This window comes from Xenopus laevis, chromosome 3L (genome assembly GCF_017654675.1).
Source record: "Xenopus laevis strain J_2021 chromosome 3L, Xenopus_laevis_v10.1, whole genome shotgun sequence".
NCBI lineage: Eukaryota > Metazoa > Chordata > Amphibia > Anura > Pipidae > Xenopus > Xenopus laevis.
Genome location: NC_054375.1, coordinates 159,441,257 through 159,457,566, shown reverse-complemented (window position 1 = coordinate 159,457,566; position 16,310 = coordinate 159,441,257). Strand labels below are relative to the sequence as shown.

Here is a 16,310-nt window from a genome sequence, read left to right as displayed (position 1 = left end):
ATGGTGCCATTGTATAATGTGAATATAACGTGGGGCCCTGCTGATGGCAGTGATGAATTATATGCTGTTCCCTGTTCTATGTGAATGAATGAGGGAATATGTGCCTCTTCCTCTGATACTGTGGGAATGAGGATTTCCTACAGGACAAGAGCCAATGAATAGCAATTACACCTCATACTCAACAAGCCGATGAATGAAGGAAATCCCCCGGAAGTCTCCAGTCCTCGCAATAGAGCTTTCCATGAAAAAACTCCAAAGTCTTTCTCCTAATTCCGGGATCTGGATCTATATCTGCTCTTCCCAGAATTGGGCGGTTCAAGCTGTGACCCAGACACTGGCTGATAGGAGTGATGTCACTGAGCCCCCCCCGAGCGGAAGTCCCTCAATATGAAACAAATTCTACAGACGAGTCGACAATCAGGACATAAAGACAAAACTCGGGCCCCTCTACAAGAGCCACAACTGTATGAAAGGGACGGGGTCACAGCTTATAAATACAATGGAGTGGGGAGAAATGAATATGATGGGGGGGAGCAGTCACAGTTTTCCCCTCCGTTGGCTACTGATTTGACCACATACTGAGCCACATTCAATTCAATGAGAAAAACTAATCATCACAAGGTTTATCACATGAAAACTCATGGACGAGGTTCAATTTGTTTCAGTTCCAGCTTTTTCCCCTTTGACTACAATGGAGTTTTCATGTGATAAACCTTTTTCTCACTGAATTGAGTCTGACCAGGGCCGGGCCAAGGGGAAGGCAGAGTCGGCACATGGCCAGGGTGCAAAGCTGGGGGGGCGCCAGGCACTTACCTCCTCTGTCACCTGCCCCCAGTCCTCTCCCATCTCTGCCCGACTCTCTCTGCCCTTTTCTTCTTTCTGCGCATGTGCAAACACAAGTTCACTCACATGCGCAGAAAGAAGAAAAGGGCAGAGAGAGTCGGGCAGAGAGGAGACCACACGCGAGTGCCAATTCACACATGCGCACTCACCATAAGCCGGCGCCGCGTCGCAGCCGAGTCTGGCCCAAATCCAACCCCACAAATGACCCGACTCCAAGGCTGATTATCAGTAACTTACTTATTTCTGAGAAATTTGCTGATTCTTGTGTCGTTCTGCAGAAAGAGAAGAGTCGTACGGTGCAGGAACAAGTACACACAACACACGCACCCACATACTACTCTGGGGAGACACATTCAATGTACAGAGTAACACCCCAAACTATTACATAGAACTTACTGATTATATCCCCTTATATATTTCTATATAGTGATCATATCCCCTCATATATTTATATATAGTGATCATATCCCCTTATATATTTATATATAGTGATCATATCCCCTTATATATTTATATATAGTGATCATATCCCCTTATATATTTATATATAGTGATCATATCCCTCTTATATATTTATATATAGTGATCATATCCCCCTTATATGTTTTATATATAGTGATCATATCCCCTTATATATTTATATATAGTGATCATATCCCCCTAATTCATATATCAGTGATCATATCCCTTATATATTTATATATAGTGATCATATCCCCCTTATATATTTATATATAGTGATCATATCCCCCTTATATATTTATATACAGTGATCATATCCCCCTTATATATTTATATATAGTGATCATATCTCCCTTATATATTTATATATAGTGATCATATCCCCTTATATATTTATATATAGTGATCATATCCCCCTTATATGTTTATATATAGTGATCATATCCCCTTATATATTTATATATAGTGATCATATCCCCTTATATATTTATATATAGTGATCATATCCCCCTTAATATATAGTGATCATATCCCCCTTATATGTTATATAGTGATCATATCCCCCTTATATATTATATATAGTGATCATATCCCCTTATATATTTATATATAGTGATCATATCCCTTATATATTTATATATAGTGATCATATCCCCTTATATATTTATATATAGTGATCATATCCCCCTTATATATTTATATATAGTGATCATATCCCCTTATATATTTATATACAGTGATCATATCCCCCTTATATATTTATATATAGTGATCATATCTCCCCTTATATATTTATATATAGTGATCATATCCCCCTTATATATAGTGATCATATCCCCTTATATATAGTGATCATATCCCCCCTTATATGTTATATATAGTGATCATATCCCCTATATATTTATATATAGTGATCATATCCCCTTATATATTTATATATAGTGATCATATCCCCCTTATATATTTATATATAGTGATCATATCCCCTTATATATTTATATATAGTGATCATATCCCCTTATATATTTATATATAGTGATCATATCCCCCTTATATTTATATATAGTGATCATATCCCCCTTATATATTTATATATAGTGATCATATCCCCTTATATATTTATATATAGTGATCATATCCCCTTATATATTTATATATAGTGATCATATCCCCTTATATATTTATATATAGTGATCATATCCCCTTATATATTTATATATAGTGATCATATCCCCCTTATATATTATAGTGATCATATCCCCCTTATATATCATTATATATATAGGATCATATATATATTTATATATGTGATCATATCCCCTTATATATTTATATATAGTGATCATATCCCCTTATATATTTATATATAGTGATCATATCCCCTTATAATATATATAGTGATTCATATCCTTATATATTTATATATAGTGATCATATCCCCCTTATATATTTATAGCATATCATATCCCCTTATAATTTATATATATGTCATATCCCCTTATATATATGTATCCCTATATATATTATATATAGTGATCATATCCCTTATATATAGTGATCATATCCCCCTTATATGTTTATATATAGTGATCATATCCCCTTATATATTTATATATAGTGATCATATCCCCTTATATATTTATATATAGTGATCATATCCCCTTATATATTTATATATAGTGATCATATCCCCTTATATATTTATATATAGTGATCATATCCCCCTTATATATTTATATATAGTGATCATATCCCCCTTATATATTTATATACAGTGATCATATCCCCCTTATATATTTTATATATAATGATCATATCTCCCTTATATATTTATATATAGTGATCATATCCCCCTTATATTATATAGTGATCATATCCCCCTTTTTTATATATAGTGATCATATCCCCCTTATATATTTATATATAGTGCATCATATCCCCTTATATATTTATATAGTGATCATATCCCCCTTATATATTATATATAGTGATCATATCCCCCTTATATATTTATATATAGTGATCATATCCCCCTTATATATTTATATATAGTGATCATATCCCCTTATATATTTATATATAGTGAGCATATCCCCCCTTATATATAGTGATGCATATCCCACCTTATATACTTTATATATAGTGATCATATCCCCTCTATATATTTATATATAGTGATCAATATCCCCCTTATATATTTATATATAGTGATCAATATCCCCTTAATATATTTATATACAGTGGATCAATAATCCCCCTTAATCATATTTAATATATAAGTGATCATAATCCCCTTATATAATATTATATATAGTGATCATCTCCCACTTATATATTTATATATAGGTGATCCCCCATAATCCCCCTTATATATTTATATACTAGTGGATCATATCCCCTTATATATTTATATATAGTGATCATATCCCCCTTATATATTTCATATATCATATCACATCATATCCCCCCTATATTATTATATATAGTGATCAGTATCCCCTTATCATATTTATATATAGTGGACTCATATCCCCCTTATATATTTATAGTACAGTATCATATCCCCTTATATATTTATATATAGTGATCAATATCCCCTTATATCTTTATATATAGTGATCCATATCCCTATATTAGTGCATCATACCCCTTATATGGTATAATATATGTGATCATATCCCCTTATATTTATATATAGTGATCATAATCCCCTTATATAGTGATATGTGGTCATATCCCCTTATATATTTATATATAGGATCATATCCCCTTATATATTTATATATAGTGATCATATCCCCCTTATATATTTATATATAGTGATCATATCCCCCTTATATATTTATATACAGTGATCATATCCCCCTTATATATTTATATATAGTGATCATATCTCCCTTATATATTTATATATAGTGATCATATCCCCCTTATATATAGTGATCATATCCCCCTTATATATAGTGATCATATCCCCCTTATATGTTTATATATAGTGATCATATCCCCTTATATATTTATATATAGTGATCATATCCCCCATATATATTTATATATAGTGATCATATCCCCTTATATATTTATATTTAGTGATCATATCCCCCTTATATATTTATATATAGTGATCATATCCCTTATATATTTATATATAGTGATCATATCCCCTTATATATTTATATATAGTGATCATATCCCCCTTATATATTTATAGATAGTGATCATTCCCCCTTATATATTTATATACAGTGATCATATCCCCTTATATATTTATATATAGTGATCATATCCCCTTATATATTTATATATAGTGATCATATCCCCCTTATATATAGTGATCATATCCCCCTTATATGTTTATATATAGTGATCATATCCCCTTATATATTTATATATAGTGATCATATCCCCCTTATATATTTATATATAGTGATCATATCCCCTTATATATTTATATATAGTGAGCATATCCCCCTTATATATTTATATATAGTGATCATATCTCCTTATATATTTATATATAGTGATCATATCCCCCTTATATATAGTGATCATATCCCCCTTATATGTTTATATATAGTGATCATATCCCCTTATATATTTATATATAGTGATCATATCCCCTTATATATTTATATATAGTGATCATATCCCCTTATATATTTATATATAGTGATCATATCCCCCTTATATATAGTGATCATATCCCCCTTATATGTTTATATATAGTGATCATATCCCCTTATATATTTATATATAGTGATCATATCCCCCTTATATGTTTATATATAGTGATCATATCCCCCTATATATTTATATATAGTGATCATATCCCCTTATATATTTATATATAGTGATCATATCCCCTTATATATTTATATATAGTGATCATATCCCCTTATATATTTATATATAGTGATCATATCCCCTTATATATTTATATATAGTGATCATATCCCCCTTATATATTTATATATAGTGATCATATCCCCTTATATATTTATATATAGTGATCATATCCCCCTTATATATTTATATATAGTGATCATATCCCCTTATATATTTATATATAGTGATTATATCCCCCTTATATATTTATATATAGTGATCATATCCCCCTTATATATTTATATATAGTGATTATATCCCCTTATATATTTATATATAGTGATCATATCCCCCTTATATATTTATATATAGTGATCATATCCCCCTTCCATTCTCTTTATTAACACTCACCCCAGGATGGCATAAGAGAGATATTCGGGGAGGTCGAAGGGAAATTCCACGCGCCAGTTTGTGCTGAAGAGAATGGCGACCGTCTCTAAAATATAAGGGAGCAGAAGAGATAATTGGTAGGACTGGAGTGATGCTCAATCCCAGAATTGATCTATTGTGTTGCATTAAGTTATACGTGGGCAAGAAATGAGTAGCAATGAGCAATTGTGGGAGTCAGTGGTTGTGACAAACAGAAGTGGCGGCCGCAGGGCAGAATGAGGAATCTCTGAGTCTCTGAAGGGCCACGACTAGTGACAAGATTAGTGACAAGCTGTTCTGCAGGGGCCACAGACTACAGGGGAGGCTTATTGAATTCCAGTGATAGTCTGCAGGGCTGTGTGTAGGGACATTGAGGTTTTCATTAAAGGGTAACTTACCTTTCTCACGGTTTATGACGGCGAGCAGGCGGAACATAAGTGCGGCACACGTTGCAGCAAAGAATCCACGCCAGTAATTCCGAACAGCAAAGTGAGTGGCAGTGGTTTCCACACTAAAGAGCACACCTGAGCAACAGATACGCCATTAATAATATTATATATATATATACTGTATATATTTCTCTGTAAAGTAAAGGTAAGAAAACCTACTGTACCTCCCACAGGTGCCACAAAACAGCAAGCCACGCCCACAGCCGCTCCAGCAATTAACAATTCATATTTCCGACTTGGATTCTGTGGAATTGGCAGTAAACCTGTTGATTGCGCTGGAATAAAGGGCATCTCACACAGGCTCCCTGTAAGTCATGGGGTCAGCGACCCTTCCCTCTGACACACACGGTCCCTATAAGTTATAGGGTCAGTGATCCCCTCCCTCTTATGGGATAAGTGGGAGTCTCACAAACATAGGGTCCCTATAAATTGTAGGGTCAGTGACCCCTCCCTGTGATGGAATAAGGGCACTGCAAACAGCGCTAGGGACTAGGGGATGCTATTTAGGCAGAAATGGGGGCTGTTTGGAGAAAGGTGTGGGGGTATTTGATCCACTGCAGGGGAGGGATCTATATCACATTATTTACCTCCTTGGCTCCAACAAGTTTCACCATAAGTCTGCCTAGCTGGGTAGCAAGTATGGTAGCCATATGCACAAATGGGCCCTGGGAAGAGAAGTAAGGGTTAAATTACTGGATATTGTCACTGCAGCACATGGTATGTATATGGTATGTATATAGTATGTATATATTATGTATATGGTATTTATATAGTATGTTTATGGTATGTATATGGTATGTATATAGTCTGTATATGGCACAGTATGTATATAGTATGTATATGGTATTTATATAGTATGTATATGGTATTTATATAGTATGTATATGGTATTTATATGGTATTTATATAGTATGTTTATGGTATGTATATGGTATTTATATAGTATGTTTATGGTATGTATATGATCTGTATATGGTACAGTATGTATATATTATGTATATGGTAGGTATATAGTATGTATATGGTCTGTATATGGTATGTATATAGTATGTATATGGTATGTATATAGTATGTATATATTTTGTGTATGGTATGTATATGGTAGGCAGGGCCGCCATTAGAAATCACGGGGCCCCGTACAGCAAAATTTTTGGGGCCCCCTGGGCCCCGCCCACACTGACGACCAAGCTCCGCCCCATATCCCGCCCACATCGCAGTTAAAAGACCACACAGACATCAGCGCTAAAAAAGTAACCCCCCCCCACACAAATTGTAAAAAGCTATTGATGGTCAGGGCCCCCTTATAAAAAAAATTGGGGCCCCAAAAAAAAAAAAATTAAATTTTTTTTTTTTTTTTAAAAACATTGGTGGCAGGGGCCCCCTTATAAGTTAAAAAAAACTTGGGGCCCCAACAAAAATAAATGTAAAAAAACTAAAAAATAAACAAACATTGGTGGCAGGGGCCCCCTTATAAGTTAAAAAAAACTTGGGGCCCCAACACAAAAAAATGTAAAAAAAACTAAAAAATAAACAAACATTGGTGGCAGGGGCCCCCTTATAAGTTAAAAACAAATTGGGGCCCCAAAAAAAAATTGGAAAAAAAATTAATTTTTTTTTGAAAAAAAAAAAAAAACATTGGCGGCAGGGGCCCCCTTATAAGTTAAAAACAAATTGGGGCCCCAAAAAAAAATTTGGAAAAAAAAAAAATTTTTTGAAAAAAAAAAAAATGGTGGCAGGGGCCCCCTTACAAGTTAAAAACAAATTGGGGCCCTAAAAAAAAATTTAAAAAAAAAATAATTTTTTTTTGAAAAAAAAAAACTGGTGGCAGGGGCCCCCTTACAAGTTAAAAAAATATGGGGCCACCAAAAAGAAAATTAATTTTTTTTTAAAAAAAAAACCCAAAAAAAACAATGGTGGCAAGGGGCCCCTTACGAGTTAAAAAAAAAAATTGGGGCCCCAAAAACAAAAGTTTTAAAAAAAAGATTGGTGGCAGGGGCCTATAGAATATTAAAATAATACATTGGTGGCCAGGGGATTAAAAAAAAACACAAACTGGTGTTCAGTAGAATTGAACTCATGGCTTCAGTACTTCAACTTCGCCTCCTTTCGTGACTTCGGGTCTTTTCACCGCTTCAGGACTTCGGCTTCGGCTGTTTTCGTGACTTCGGGTCTTTTCGGCGCTTCGTGACTTCGGGACTTCGGCTTTTTCCGTGACTTCGAGTCTTTTCGTCGCATCGGCTTCGGCTTTTCGGCACTTCCGCATTCGGCACTGAAGAGGCAAGACGTACGGCTCGGACGCTCGTAAGGGGGGCCCGGATCTTCAAAAAAATGCAGCGCTGCCGGGCCCCCCTTCATGCCCGGGCCCGGTACGCTTGTCCCCCCTGTCCCCCCCTGATGGCGGCCCTGATGGTAGGTATATGGTAGGTATATAGTATGTATATATTATGTATATGGTATGTATATAGTATGTATATAGTAGGTATATGGTCGGTATATAGTATGTATATGGTATATGGTATGACAAAGACCACTTTCCCCAGGAATATGGTGCTGCCGGCAGCCAGGGTGCAGGTGACCCCAATAAGTTTGGCTATAAAAGTTCTCAGGGTAAAGAACTCAGCCAGGACGACACCCCGTAGGGTCACTTTTATCTCAGGGATCCCAGAACCTGCAACAGAGGAATCACCCTGTAAGGGGAGCATCACCTCTTGTCACCCAATCTTGCCTTTATCCCACAATGCTCTGGTCTCATAGAGGCATCTGGGGGCACTTACCTGCTGCCTGGGGGGATATGTACTTTGCTACTGCAGCCGACGTCATCATGAGCAGCACGTGGAAGAGAACCCAGGAGAAGTATTGTAGGTAGAGGTAGTGATCCAGACTGTCATACACCCACAGATTGGCTGTAAGGAGCAGGAATATGGAGTTGTTAGGCTTCTGCATAAAGAACATTTCACCCTAATTACCCCCTAATTATAACACTGATGTACCTGCACCAACCTACCAAGTGCCACTTACCTGTCCTCTGTTTTGTGCCAGTCTTGCACTTCATTTACCGAATCTTTTATCAATAAAACTGGCCACTCAGCAGCCACCCACCTTGTGACTTACAACATGTAACAGACTGCCCCAGATACGTGACTTACACATGACTGTTGGGTTCCAGAACCATAAATCTCATTCCCACCCAAAGCGAAACTAGAGAGGACACAGCCTACACACAGACAACACACAGCCTACACACAGCCTACAAACAGACAACACACAGACAACACACAGCCTACACACTGCCTACACACAGCCTACAAACAGACAAAACACAGACAACACACAGACAACACACAGCCTACACACAGCCTACACACAGCCTACACACAGACAACACACAGACAACACACTGCCTACACACAGACAACACACAGCCTACAAACAGCCAACATGCAGCCTACACACAGCCAACTCACAGCCTATGAGCAGCCTACACACAGCCAACACAGCCTACACACAGCCAACACAGCCTACACACAGGCTATGCACAGCCAACACACTGCCTACACACAACCAACACACAGACTACACACAGCCAACACAGACTACACACAGCCAACACAGACTATACACAGCCTACACACAGCCAACACACAGACTACACACAACCAACACAGACTACACACAGACTACACACAGCCTACACACAGCCAACACAGCCTACACACAGGCTATGCACAGCCAACACACTGCCTACACACAACCAACACACAGACTACACACAGCCAACACAGACTACACACAGCCAACACAGACTACACACAGCCTACACACAGCCAACACACAGACTACACACAGCCAACACAGACTACACACAGCCAACACACAGCCTACACAAAGCCTACACACAGAAAACACACAGCCTACACACAGAAAACACACAGCCTACACACAGCCAACATAGACTACACACAGCCAACACAAAGCCTATACACAGCCTACATTGTGTTACATAGGGAAGTGTTTCTCTGGAAAACAACCCACCTCTCTGTAGCTTTGCAATGGAAACGTCCAGGCCGAAGCTGATGGTGGCCATACTGATGCCCAGTAAGAACAAGAAGATCCAGTCCTCTCCCAAACGCAGGAGTAGTCTGCGCAGTGCAAGTCCCATGGCTACAATGTAATAGGAAACTGTTACACTGCAACACTAAAGACAAAAATGTATTTGCCCCACCATTACACAACTGAGCACATTTCTACCTAAATGTATTGCTGGTGCAGTGATCTGTGCACTCATGGGGCCACTCTTATGTGCCGCCCCTTTAAGTTCTTGAGGGTGGGGGCAGTGAGGGGGAACTGTACTGAATTGTATTATTGGTGCTCGTGTTACTGTATATTCTATTGTATAGATGTGTATAGATTCTCAGGAGGAGACTGTTCCCCTTTACACAGCACTGGTAATGTCCCATCTACTTTCTGCCCTGAGTCTGCTAAATGGAAATAGAGAAAGTACAGAGAAGAGCAACTAAACTGATAAAGGGAATGGAAGGGATCAGTTATGGGGAAAGGCAAGTTGGGATTGTTACACTGGAGAAGAGACAGTTAAGGAGGATATGATCACTATATATAAATATATAAGGGATATGATCACTATATATAAATATATAAGGGGATATAATCACTATATATAAATATTATAAGGGGATATGATCACTATATATAAATATATAAGGGGGATATGATCACTATATATAAAATATATAAGGGGATATGATCACTATATATAAATATATAAGGGATATGATCACTATTATATAAATATATAAGGATATGATCACTATATATAAATATATAAGGGGGATATGATCACTATATAAATATATAAGGGGATATGATCACTATATATAAATATATAAGGGGATATATCACTTATATATAAATATATAAGGCGATATGATCACTATATATAAATATATAAGGGGACTATGATCACTATATATTAAATATATAAGGAATATGAATCACTATATATAAATATATAAGGATATGATCACTATATATTAAATATATAAGAGGGATATGATCACTATATATAAATATATAAGGGGATATGATCACTATATATAAATATATAAGGGGATATGATCACTATATATTAAATATATAAGGATAATCACTATATATAAATATAGAGGGGATATGATCCACGTATATATAAATATATAAGGGGATATGATCAACTATATATAAATATATAAGGGGGTTATGATCACTATATAAATATAATTAAGGGGATATGAATCACTATATATAAATATATAAGGGGATATGATCACTATATTATAAATATATTAAGGGGATATGATCACTACTATATAAATATGATAAGGGGGATATGATCACTTATATTTAAATAATATAAGGGGGATAGGATCACTATATATAAATAGATTAAGGGGATATGATCACTTATTATATAAATATATAAGGGGGATATTGATCACTATATTATAAATATATAAGGGGGATATGATCACTAATATAAATATATAAGGGGGATATGATCACTATATATAATATATAAGGCGATATGATCACTATATATAAATATATAGGGATATGATCACTATATATAATATATAAGGGATATGATCACTATATATAAATAATAAGGGTATATGGGGGGGATATATCACTATATATAAATATATAAGGGGATATGATCACTATATAAATATAATAAGGATATGATCACTATAATAAATATATAAGGGGTATGATCGGATCACTATATATAAAATATAGGGGATATAATCACTATATATAAATATATAAGGGGGATATGATCACTATATATAAATATATATAATGGGATATGATCACTATATATAAATATATAAGGGGATATGATCACTATATATATAAATATATAAGGCGATATGTCACTATATTTATATATATTAAGGGGATATCACTATATAAAAATATAAGGAATATGATCACTATAATAAATATATAAGGGGATATGATCACTATATATAAAATATATAAGGGGATATGATCACTATTATAAATTATAAAGGGGATATATCACTATATATAAATATAAGGGGATCACTATAAAATTAAGGGAATCACTATATATAAATATATAAGGGATATGATCACTATATCATAAATATATAAGGGGGACTATGATCACGTACTATATAAATATATAAGGGGATATGATCACTATATATAAATATATAAGGGGATGATGATCACTAATATATAAATCATTAGGGGAATATGATCACTAATATAAATATATAAGGGGATATGATCACTTATATATAAATATATAGAGGGGGATAATGATCACTATATATAAATATATGAAGGGGATATGATTCAACTATATATAAAGTATATAAGGGGATATGATCACTATATATAAATATATAAGGGGATTGATCACGTTTATAAATATTAAGGGGATAATGATCACTATATATAATATATAAGGGGGATAATGATCACTATATATAAATATATAAGGGATATGTACTCACTATATATAAATATATAAGGGATATGAATCATTATATATAAATATATAAGGGGATAATGCATCCACTATATAAATATTATAAGGGGATATGATCATTATATATAAATATATAAGGGGATATGATCACTATATATAAATATATAAGGGGGATATGATCATTATATATAAATATATAAGGGGATAATGATCACTATATATATATATATAAGGGGGATTGATCACTATATATAAATATATAAGGGGGATACTGATCACTATATATAAATATATAAGGGGATATGATCACTATATATAAATTATAGGGGATATGATCACTATATATAAATATATAAGGGATATGATCACTATATAATAATATAGTAGGGATATGATCACTATATATAATATATAAGGGGATATGATCACTATATAAATATATAAGGGGGATATGATCACTATATAAATATATAAGGGGGATATTGATCACTATAATATAAATATATAAGGGGATATGATCACTATATATAAATATATAAGGGGATATAATCACTATATATAAATATATAAGGGATATGATCACTATATATAAATATTATAAGGGGATATGATCACTATATATAAGTATATAAGGGGATATGATCACTATATATAAATATATAAGGGGGATATGATCACTATATATAAATATATAAGGGGATATGATCACTATATAAATATATAACGGACAGTAATGAAATAGAGAAAATACACAGAAAAGCGACTAAACTGATTACGGGAATGGAAGGGATCAGTTATGGTTGAGGTTAAGGAGGAATGTGTGAGACAGGAGTGTGTAACAAGTGGGTGCTACAGACAGACAGGAGTGTAACTGCTGGATGTGACTAACAGAAAGAAGTAGACTTACTTCTCAGTAGTCGGGTTAGGCTTCCACATGCCTGATGTAGCCGGCCCTGTTGGTCCTTGTCGGTGGCAGTGTAAGAATAAGCCTCACTCATTTCACTCTCAGCTTTACTCTCCCCGCACTTCTCTTTCCTCTCCACTTCACTCACTGACTTGTCTCCTGCTCCCTCGTGTATCTCCTCCAGCCTGTCTGAGTGCAGCACCCCCATGTCTAACACTGGGACTGTCACTCACACCCTCTCCTTATATACCACCTACCAGTCATCCCAGCCCTCCCCAGTATAGACCAGTACCAATTGCTACTTAAAGGCACAGGGCATGCAGAGCAGTGCACAATAAGAGTCATTGTTTAGTGTTCAGGTGTGTGTGTTTGGGGTGGGGGAGAGACTGTGACAGAGACAGGCAGAGACAGTTATACACAAAAGAGATAAGGAGACAGGGGAGAAAAGACAGACATAAAGCTGAGGGTAGTGGAGAGAGGGGTATAGAGACCCCAGGAAGCAGGGAGGGCAGGTAATTAGTATATGGGGGTTCTATGGATCTGACAGATATTGTGTCATGGACAGAAAGACAAACAGCGACTTTATAGGTGAAATTGTATAAAGAAAACAAAGGGGACAGAGGGCCGTACAGCCAGTATAGTTCCAGGGGTACCCAGGGTACAAATAAGCACTCACCCCAAATCTCCCCCTAACTGACCTTCAGACTGGGCCCCCTTAGCTCATAACAAGGTTACAGATATATAGAAACATTGGGGTGTCACCCTGCTATAGTTCCAGGGGTACCCAGGGTACAAATAAGCACTCACCCCAAATCTCCCCCTAACTGACCTTCAGACTGGGCCCCCTTAGCTCATAACAAGGTTACAGATATATATATATATATTGGGGTGTCTCTCTCTCCTGACTATATGGACTTGTCTGGACTAGTACAGACTATAAAGTAAAGGTTTGGGATCACTTGGGAGCAGACAAAGGTCAGTATTGTGGATATTTGTAGGAATAAGAAATGACTCCCCACACTGTATATCAGTATATGATTCCTCTATACCCAGGTGTGCCAAGACTACATGAGGATATGATACTTCCCCTTTAGTCTCCTCCTTTCCTCATTACTATTGATTGGATTCCCCAATACATTGGCACATGGGCAATTTCTACCAATGTCTGAGCCGCAGTTGCTACTTCTCCAGTTACAAGAGGAATAAGAGAAGGAAAGTGAGATGTTTGGGATTGTGCTGGAGCAGTTCATCTCTACCCCATATGGGGGGGTCTCAGTTAAACATTGACTCTTTGGGGACAGTAAAAGAGTTTATTGAGTCAATAAAGGGTCAGGGTCACAGTGAGAAGGATTCCAGTGCTGTTTGTACAGAACTATTTCACCTCCAGTCACCTCTTCATCCTTCCCTAATGGTTCTTCCCCCCAAATTATTCCCCTCACTTCTCTTAGTGCTTGAAGGGAAATTTAACCCCTGCTGCACCATGAACAAAACGACTTTGGATTCCTTGAATATGCATACCTCCCAACTGTCCCTTTTTCGGAGGGACAGTCCCTCTTTTGACAGCTCAACCCGCAGTCCCTCATTTGTACTGGAAAGTCCCTCTTTTCTCTGCACTGAACAGCCAGAAAAAGAAACAAAGTTTCTCACTTAATTGGCTTTTAGCAGAGAGCCCAGAACAGCTAACAGGTGCAAATAAGATACTTTGTAACAATTTTGAGACACAAAAACACATTTTAGATAAGGAGAAATATTTTGAAACTTTCATAACCTGCCAAATTTTGTAAAATAAACATGGTAATTAGGGGGTGTGGCCACAGAAAGGGGTGTGGTCAAAAAAATTGCTGCGCTACGTGCAGGAAAAATTATATTGTCCCTCTTTTTACTTCCAAAATGTTGGGAGGTGTGTGTATCAGTAAATCTGTATAGCCGACTGACTCTCAGACAACAGCTGAGCTGCAAGCCTGATATTAGCAGTCTAAAACTGACAATGTCTCATAAACTACTAATAACAGAAAAAGTATGTTTATATTTATTTCTATTTTGGGTTCCCGCTCAACATTAAATGTTATGAATATACAACCTGTGTGGACACACACACAGGCTGTATATTCGGGAGCGGGTATAGAGGCGGGTCGGCAGTTCTCCGGGTTTGCGGCTCGCGGGTCTTCTCAATAGCGACTTTTACTCCTTTTTCCTGATCACGCCTACTTCCAATGATGTCACTTCCGGTTTGACACTTTATTGTGGGCAGATTCTCATTGTCCGTGACATTGTTACACTCGTGTTTAACCCAAAACAGACTTTGCTTTGGGCTCTTTCCTGCCCCTGGGCTTTTCCCCTCTCTGGCTGTGATGTTGTGCAGTTGGGGCTTCTGCTTGCCCCTGGCTCATGACTTCTGTGCTCCAGATCCGATCAGCCCGTTAGTCTCGTTTATCCACATTCATTGCCAAATAAAGGCCCACTTATTCCGACTGTAGGGCTGCTGTACAGAAGGTATCACACAGTAGCCTCGCTGGCCATGTACTTATAGATCCTCTAGTTTCAGGAGGTCACCAGATCTTTCCCCAACGTGCCCACCTTGAGCCGGCTGATATTGGGCTCATCCAATTGTTTGGCCCAAGGGTCCAATGGCAAATGAAGGCTGTCCAGGCAAGGACCTCACCCCAACAGGATTTTTAAATCTGCCTTATAGACATCTGTATGATTTTTGGGCAGATATCCATCAGACAGGCCCAGGGTCGAACTGGTGGGTGCAGGGCCCACGGGGGCTGCCAACTCAGGGGTCCCCAGTGCACACCCACACCCCCCTACAGGGGCCGCCACCATCCACCCCTCTTCGAGCGTGTGTAAATGAAACCTACCTTCAGCGCTTCAGGGGAGG

General features: G+C 36.4%; 1 protein-coding gene across 4 annotated transcripts in view; it reads right to left on the bottom strand.

Annotated features, from left to right (window-relative positions):
- LOC108711814 (chloride channel protein ClC-Kb-like) overlaps positions 1 to 13,710 on the bottom strand; it is a 34,515-nt gene extending 20,805 nt beyond the window's left edge. For 2 of the 4 annotated variants that reach the window (XM_018253883.2, XM_018253884.2), the window contains exons 1-9: positions 13,433 to 13,710; positions 10,041 to 10,169; positions 8,783 to 8,911; positions 8,537 to 8,676; positions 6,596 to 6,673; positions 6,173 to 6,251; positions 5,958 to 6,083; positions 5,542 to 5,626; positions 1,081 to 1,182 (exon numbers count right to left, since the gene is read on the bottom strand). In XM_018253883.2, coding sequence (XP_018109372.1) covers positions 1,081 to 1,182; positions 5,542 to 5,626; positions 5,958 to 6,083; positions 6,173 to 6,251; positions 6,596 to 6,673; positions 8,537 to 8,676; positions 8,783 to 8,911; positions 10,041 to 10,169; positions 13,433 to 13,637 — 1,073 coding nt within the window. In that variant the 5' untranslated portion in view covers positions 13,638 to 13,710. The remainder of the gene's footprint in view (positions 1 to 1,080; positions 1,183 to 5,541; positions 5,627 to 5,957; positions 6,084 to 6,172; positions 6,252 to 6,595; positions 6,674 to 8,536; positions 8,677 to 8,782; positions 8,912 to 10,040; positions 10,170 to 13,432) is intronic. The other 2 variants (XM_018253885.2, XM_018253886.2) reach the window with 2 other exon arrangements.
- Positions 13,711 to 16,310: the final 2,600 nt, after the last annotated feature.